The following is an 8910-nucleotide window of genomic DNA, read 5'->3' on the forward strand; positions in this document are numbered from 1 at the left end:
TTGATCTAAAATTTTATATCCGTGTTTTCTTAAAAATAAGGTTTTATAAAATTTCATTTAATTGTAATAGAAGTTTAGATAAAATTTCTATCGGTGTCTAATGTGCTGAATAATGTTTTTAAAGCCTACTTTAAAATATGTAAAAGGAAAATAAATGATGATTTGGCACAAATTTTGCATTAATTTTCTGTTTAATTCTGAATAAGAAATGTATAAACAAAAACAAACCGATTAAAGGTATAATTTAGACAACACAAAGACAATGTAACAGAGGAATATTAGTGTAAAGAAGAACAGAACACTGTAGTTTGGTTATTTTTTTACCTGTTTCCCTCAAATAAGCAATAATTTTTTTTAAAAGTTAAATTCGAAGTTTAGTTTCTTAAAAGTTTAGTAAAATTAAGTATTTTTTCAATGAAATGCTGTTCTGATTAAAAAAAGGTAAATGCTTTATTTTATTCTATTTCAAGCCGTATCAGTTGATCGAAAATTTCTTTTTTCCAATGCAGCAGGCGAGATAAAAGTAAATACCCGTGATCAAAAGTAACTTGAGAAATTTTTTTAATACTTTTATGAGGGTTCTGACTCGTTAAAAAGATATTAACTTACCGTCCCGAGATAAACTTTCACTGGAGTCAAAACTGGTAGTAAAATCTATCTCACATCTAGCGTGTTTTTATGAAAAAGAAGAGACCCGTGACTACCATGACACATTAACTGCGATATAAAATGTATACGAGAGTAGGACTGTTTTTTTTAATTTTTTATTTCTCTCAAAAGTAAAATAGAAATAAAATATTTTTACTACCGATTTTCTTTCTCATTTCTGTTTACGTCTCCTAGCCGAAATTTCTCTTGTGTCGGTAAGACAATATTATATCTAAACGGAACTTTTTCTTACTTTTTACTTCAATCCTACAGTGTAAAAATTTTGTTGTATAGTTGTCACCATTTTTGGTGTTGAACAAATTAAAACTCTTTAGAGTGCATTGAGCCACATTTTTTATTTACTTTTTCACTGTTATAGTTTCATTTATTTACCTGATCATATTTTGCTTGTTTGTTTGTTGGTAGTACATATTGTCATGCGCGTTAGAATCAATTTATGGCTTTGTTTCAAAAACTTTTCGTTTGCAAAACAAGCATATTTTTAGCAATATATCAGAACTAATTCTTTCAAACTATTTCTATTAGTCCAATTTATGTAAATTTTCGCAGAATGACTCTAGTTCTGTGCTCAAAAGTGTATTCGGTGTACCTCAGCACAAAAAATGGCGGCAATTATAAGCCTAATTTTTTTATAGTGTATTTATTTAAATTATGATTCTTATTACTTTTTCTTATGTCTCATTGCTTTGATTTCTATTTACGTCTTTATTGGTTCTTCTAAATTTCTAATGTCACAATATAGTTTCTAATTTTCTGTTACTGAAATCATCAATATTACTTTTTATTGTAGATTTTCGGAGAAATGCAACTTTTTTAAAATGCAAACCTGAAAATTTATTTACTTCAAATTTAAAAACCCTATTTCGCTTGAATTACTGAGGAATTAATAGAGAGAAAAGAGCTTTAAATAGTTCGAGCTAATAAAGAAAATGAAAATCTGGGTAAGGTAGATATTTTATGAAATAAAGATAGATTCTTTTTAAATTCTGTGAAAAGTGGTTTTGAAAATCACTTTTAAAGCGTTTGCTTCCTTAAAAATAATTTTAAATCTTATCCGTGTCCGATGATTGTAAGAAAACACCAAACCATTATTGAAGCCATTAATGTGTAAGTTTCATGGAAATAAGAATTGAAAAGTATTTTATAATTTTTAATGAATGAAATAAATTTTTCCTGAGAAATCAATGTACTTAGAAGTTAAGGCTCCATAATTTCGTGACCAGTTGCATGATGGTGGCTCTATGACGTATTTTTTTATTTTCTTATCTATAAATAGGAATTCGGTTAATTTAAATGTTTATCTAGATCATTTTATAAAGCGTAAATGGCAAAAAGGAAAGTAAAAGTTTACATCAAATAGTAAATATAAGATAATAGCAATTAAAAATGGATTTTTTTTCTTTAAGAATGGAGCAGGAAAATGGAAAAAAACTTTCAAAATCTGTACCTTCCTGCAAAGAAGAAAAAGGCAGAAAACTGAAAAGTTTTTTTCATGTTGATAGAGAAATGATTCGATTTAAAGTACATTTCTTTTTGTTTTATGGAGGTAAGACACATTTTTCTTAGAATTTATAACTACAGGAGGAACTGTACACTGTAAGAATTGTGGTGTAGTATTTATCCGAATTTGATCGAAAAATTAAGTGTTATTTCATTTTAATACTCAACCTAGCGTTCATACACAATGTGAAAAGTATAGTTAAATCTAAACTCCAGTAAATGAGAAAGTTTTCATGAAAATCAGACGCACTGAATTATATTCGTTGCCGAAAACACTAACTTTGGCGCAATTTGGATTTCTTCAGTGGATAGTTTTTGTTTACATCGATTAAAAGTTGGCAAGAGTAAGTTTTCTTTCTCGTTGCCGTACAGTGTCTATTAAAATAAAAGTTCACTGGTGAAACACATAGATGCTTCTTTAGTTGTGCAATAAAGATAAGTATACAGGGTAGTTCAAAATGAATATAGCGATAACAAATGGCTATAACTATTTTATGAAAAAGAATTTATGAACAAAATTTATACAGAAGGTAGAAGGAACTTCAAAATTTTGTATACACTCTTCACAGATTTTCCATGTGACTTAACGTCACAAGTTATTCACGCCTGACGAGTCTTGAGACTAGGCGCTTATGTTTGAACGCTCGAAGCATGTCGAATTTTATTTCTCTCTTTATATTTTCTGAAACCTGTGAAGGTTTCATCATTAATTATATTCTTTGATCTTGACTACATTTGGGTTTTGATCATTATTTTGATACGGAGTTTATGCTCGTAAAAGTAAATATACGTATTTTAATATTGCAACAGGATTCATGTGGTCTTTAAAAAAGTGAGAGAATCGTAGCATCAACATTGTAACTATGAAGTCATCTTTAACTTCAAAATTAAAATTTTGAGACCAGATATTTTGAGTTAATGTAGTTTATCTTTTAAGTTTTTGAGTTACCATTTCAGTATCATAAGGAACTTACAAACTCGGTTTAAAAGGAGAGTATCGTATCAGATATATGTAATAAAATAAACAAATCTATTGCAGCTGTATTTGTTGATAAATGTAGCTTATCGTAATTGAAGAACATATTGTGCGACATTTTATGGTGAATTTGCGAAAATAATTTTTAGAATGTATCCGAAACAACTGGATGCTATTTGCAAATCATTTTTATCCAACTAAAATCGTGTAAAATCGATTTCTGACTTTCAAAATATAGGGAATAGCGTCTATGTGGGAAATATAGTCCTAACAGTTTGGTTAAGAAAGTGATTGATAGTTTGGACCCGCTAATATTAAGTTTACTTTTTGCGCTTTATCTCAAGAACTTTTTAAGCGAACGGAAAAATTTGCGCATAATTATTAAATTAATTAATTTTACGATAATTTCATGCAAAAATGAACTTTTAGTAAATTTTTTATTTTTCCATGTAAAATTACATTCTTTAAAATAATGTAAAATTTTGGTTTGAAAAGTTCGAAAAATTTTGCCGAAAATTTTCAAACCTGTGCCAAAATTATCTGAGACTTGTTTAAGATTAAATAACCTGCGTTGCTAGAGTTATTTATCTTTTAATTTACATCAGCGAAGTCCATTAATACTTTGTTGATCCCTAATAAACCCACTACAATTTCCTTTTCACATTCACCCTCGCCGAAAAAAAAAAACTGTTTCTTCAAATGTGTGTTAGTAGCAGCAGTTTTAATTAAATTCTACGAAATATTACTACATGTATCAGCAAGGAAATAATAAAACAAAATAGACGGATAATAAATTTAAAAAAAATTTTCTGAAGCGAATAACGAAGTGAGGTCCATTGCCGGCGTTACGCAAAGTCAAATCTTTTACTTTTGAAATATTTTTTTGAAGATGTGCTGGTTCTTCAAGGAATAATAAAAAAAATATAAAACTATTGCAAATACATAATAGGAAGATTTACTGTAAAAGAAATGGAAATATTAGTAGAAAATGGAAGAGGGATCTCGCGAAGGTTATGAAGGCTTCTTTGTTTTTCCCTCCTCAGAACTGATTGGTCAAATTTGGAAACTCTTTTTTTTCCCGCAATTTTTAGCATTGATTCCTTGTCTTCCATATACAAAGTTACTTCGATTTTTTTTTTCTGACAAGGGCACTAAAAATATATGATATGAGCCGTCCAAAGCCAGGAGCAGGAGCATAATTTTGGGTTGATTATATGCAAACCACAAAGTTCTCCATTACTTAGTTTGAATTCAAGAGTAAAAAAACTTGACATCTTTATGTGCTAAGCGTTATTTTTAAATTTCAACACTTACTAACATGCATTTAATCTCAATTAATAAATTGACATTGAAATGCTTCGCATATTAAAAAATGCGCTTTGCTTCTAACCTAGGTAATTCTTTTTTTATTTACAGCCATGGGAACTATGATGCCTTATGAGCCTCTCATCGCAAAGGATGGAATCGGGATTTCTGCAACTTCTTATGCAACAGTTTATTCTTCTCAGCTGTTCATAACAATTTTGTCTAAAACAGCCTTAGGCTACATAGCAGACTATTTTAAGAGAGTAAAAATAATGATAAGTCTTCTAATCATCGTGCATTGCCTGTGCTTCTTATCGCTTCTTGTTATTCCAAAAATTGATGCGTTAACAAAGTTGGACCAAAACTCAACTCTGTTAAACCTTTTTGAAGAAATCAGAAATGGCACAGAACTTTATATTATTTCATTTTCTACAGGCAAGGCTTGTAATAGGTCTTCTAATAACTCCAACTTATTGTCGATGACAAAAGTCGAAAGAGAAAGTTATAAAAATGGGGAAAATGTCACGCAAAAACGATCAGAAATAATCTGTGTTACTAAGTCAAATCTTACTGATGAAACATTGTGTTTTGAGTTAGGGAATAACACAAAAGAGGGAGAATTGTTGGAGACTCGGTTAACTTTCTGTTGCTCAATGTATTCCATGCAATTAGAACAATATGAAACAGAAATGAAAACGATAAAGAACTTTTTTTATTTACATTCTTTGAATCCAGATATTTTTAATGATAGTGTTACTGCTTCAAAACCTTGTACTGCTACTTTTTTAGATGAATCGAAAAGCATAGAAAAATATCTAAATATAAACAGCTACAAAACGTACCAATTTTGGTTATATACATGCATTATGATTATAGCGGGAACTTGCTCCAGTTCAGCATTTACATTGTCTGACACAATTTGTTGCGAAAGTGTGCAAAAGTTTAATAGAGATTTTGGTCGACAAAGAATATATTCTGCTATAAGTTGGGGTATTTTTGCTCCCTTAGGAGGACTTTTATGTGACCTCACAAATGGATTTTTCTCAACGTGGATCCTAATGGCAGTTATGCAAATCTTGGTTATATGGAATTTATACAAAATGGATGTCGTTGTACCTCAATTTTCTCAAAACTTAACAAAAGATGTAGGCACAGTTCTTAAATCTAGTACTTTTCTTGCGTTCAATGCCGGATCTTTTATAACTGGCGTAGGTTGTGGTGTAATATGGTATTATCTGCTTTGGTTCATATCCTCATTGGGTGCTAGTACATTTCTCTGTGGCCTGGTTCCTTATGTGCAGAGCTTTGCTGGTGAAATACCTTTTATGTTCTTCTCAGGATGGGTTATAGAAAAAGTGGGACACTTCAATATAGTGTCTTTGTCTCTTATGGCATATGCTGTCAGATTTTTATGGTACAGCTACCTTAAAAACCCATGGTTGGTGCTACCAATAGAAATTACTCATGGCATAACGTATGGACTTTTTTATTCTGCTGCAGTTTCCTTTGGAAAACTTAGTTCCAAGCCTGGGACAGAAGCCACAACTCTGTCTATTATTTATACAACTCATGAAGGTTTAGGTAAGTAAAAATAAACCGGAAACAGAGATGATGAAAAGATGATTTTACGAACAGGGTTGATACCCTTTCAAAATAAAATATTTAAACTAATTTTTCAGACAACTACCTAAAATATAGATTGAAAAATAATGTGACTGTCAAAATATGATTTCCAAGTGTGCATAAAATTTAGTGTCTTGTTCCGTTACATTTAAGAGCTTTTATTTTTAATTTTTATTTAATGCTTGCATGAGATGCGAAATGTCAGTAGTACAAAGGAAAATAATGTTAGAAAATTTCTATACTTAGGCGTATTCAGAAACCATTCTTATCATGAATGTTTGCAAAAGAGTTGCCAGATGTGACAGATTTCTTTAATTCAAGTAATAAGTGTATCGATGAATATCGTCCATTTTAAGACTTTCACATAACTGGCTAAGAATTGTACACAGTGCTGGTGATTGCATGTAACGACAGTAAAGCTCGGTAACACGTGCATATATAATTTTCAAGTAGTAAATAGTTATTACTACTGAAGCTTCGATTCTGGTATAGTTCAGGATGAAAGAAGAAGAGAATCGAACCTGTGTTCTTGTGATAGTCTGTAAAGACGTCTGCCTTAATTTTGCTCGAAAAGAACATGCACTTTTTGCAATTTCCTTTTAAATTCATTTTAGAAAACAATTTGCTTTGAAAAATCGTAGAGAACCACTTAAAAAACCTTAGCTTCAAAATAAATGAAAATTTGTGAATTCAGAGAATTAAAATATTTAAAGTTTTTTTATTTGATATCACAATTTCATTTTACACGTGGCTCCAATTCTTTTTATTTGGGAAATTTTCTTCTCGAAATCTTTTGAACGAGCGTCAGCAACTATGTAGTTGTTTTAATTATGAAATAAAAGAACAGATTTAGGTGCATTCAAAATTTTAATACCCTTATGTTTATGGTTTAGGCAAAACTTTTACTAATTATCCAATAAGCAGTTAAAATATGATTTGGACGGTAAAAATTAAGGAAGATTCTGTTCCAATAAAAATATGAAAGCTGTATAAAAATTTATTGTTTGTAGTACAAACTTTGTTAAGCAATTAAAACTACGGCATAAGGGAACCGTTTATATTTCATTTAACATATATGATTTATATTCCTAAACTTTGTGATAAAACTTTTTTTCGAAGATAAATCGTTTATACTTTAAAATAAATAAAATTTTTGGATTTAAATTGAAAAATATATTTTAACTTGGTGATTTATAAGCTAAGGACAATATCTTGCAAAATGTTTTCAAATTTCGATATTTTTTTGCAAAAACACTTTATACTTTTGGTTCACTCTGTGGATTTATGATCGGATGTTCCGTATTGACCACCCTTTGTATATATTTCAGAATTTTATTGAAAAAACTGGAATAAAAACAATTTGACATTACAAGTCGCTTGTTAATATTTAAGTGAGAAAAAATATTATCAGAGTTTGAGAATTATCAGACCTTGCAGTCAATTAGAGCAAAGCATCGATTAAAATCCTCGAAAGCCAGTTTAATAGTCCAGTGGGACTGGAATGCTTCTCAACTTCATTTTCAAACAAACAAGTTCATAAAGATTTTAATACTTTTAATATTGATTCTTCAGAGTCTGGTACGTCTTTACGTTTTTCTCACTTAAACATTAATTTTGACTTCATTGCGTATATAGATTGTAAAACATATGCAGGGTGTTACATGAAAACCATTCTAAATAGATTTTAATCAAATTGATCTTCTTCAAAAATGAAGGAAAAAATGTGCAAATTTTTATATTTAAGAGAGGAAAAAATATATTTCCGAAATTTAATGAATTGCCATTGATTAAGGCTGGTGCATGATATTTAGAAAGGAATCAGAAGCTGAAGAATGATTCAAGTTTATAAATTGTTTGTCTCGAAGTTCATATTGTGTCTTCTTTTGGTTTCTAAGGTCAAATAAATTCAAGAGCTCAGCGGATTTGATTCTAATATAATTAAACATATGTTTTTTTTTCACAATTTGTTTAGTTCTAGGTGTAGTTGTCCAGGTACCTTAAGGGCTAGATATAAAAATTTCTAGTTAAAGTATTTCAAAGTTTTCTACCTATTCACAAAAAAATGTATAGATATTTAATTGCCTTGTTTGGAAAATAGTATTAAATATTAAGCTGTTACAAAAATAAATTCTTTTTCAGGAGCTGGTCTCGGATGCGTTTTAGCTGGCATTGGTTTTGACTATCTCGGGAGTCAGGTTACATTTTTCTACCTTAGTCTGCTTGCTTTTGGTTCCACATTTCTCAATGTTTGCAGCACGTTATTTGTTAGTAAACGTAACGTAGTCAACAAGGATATTTCTTGATCTTCAAAAATCGTATTTTACAATGATAACGAACTCCTGTCTGTTCCAACCATCACGTGACATGCCCCAAAGCATACAGAAAACTAATCCTATGGGATCAAGTGGTAACTTTCCTCCTGGACAAAACGTTTCCATTGATTAATGTATTTTTAATATTGATGTTAATGGCCTGATAAAGTGGTAATCTATTTGTATAAAAATGAATGTCTGTGTGCGTGTGTTCTTAATAGACTCCTAAATCATCCGACCGAAAGTTATGACCATTCGTCATTCACAGATGACGCTTAATTCATATTTATCACTGACAGTAATATGTACTACTGGTATTATGGTAATTGGCGAATTGCTTTTGATAAGAATTCTACAACGGGTTTTCAGTTGTTTCAGAAAATATTTTTTTCAGTTGCAGCTAAGATAGTGTTAAAGAATTAGAATTACAAGAAACTTTTTCCACCACTTCTTATAAATATCTTAACAGTAAATTAAAAGTCAGATAGATAAATGGTCAAGCTCCAAAATCCTTGTGAAGTTCTA

General features: G+C 30.0%; 1 protein-coding gene across 1 annotated transcript; it reads left to right on the top strand.

The window, feature by feature from the left end:
• Positions 1 to 258: 258 nt before the first annotated feature.
• LOC107456956 (major facilitator superfamily domain-containing protein 6-like) lies at positions 259 to 8588 on the top strand. The gene is made up of 4 exons (XM_016074953.3): positions 259 to 441; positions 2076 to 2215; positions 4562 to 6031; positions 8213 to 8588. The coding sequence occupies exons 2-4, from the start codon at positions 2077 to 2079 to the stop codon at positions 8374 to 8376; spliced, it is 1773 nt and encodes a 590-aa protein (XP_015930439.3). The 5' UTR covers positions 259 to 441; position 2076; the 3' UTR covers positions 8377 to 8588.
• Positions 8589 to 8910: the final 322 nt, after the last annotated feature.

Source organism: Parasteatoda tepidariorum, chromosome 5 (assembly GCF_043381705.1).
Source record: "Parasteatoda tepidariorum isolate YZ-2023 chromosome 5, CAS_Ptep_4.0, whole genome shotgun sequence".
In the NCBI taxonomy this organism is placed as follows: Eukaryota; Metazoa; Arthropoda; class Arachnida; order Araneae; family Theridiidae; genus Parasteatoda; species Parasteatoda tepidariorum.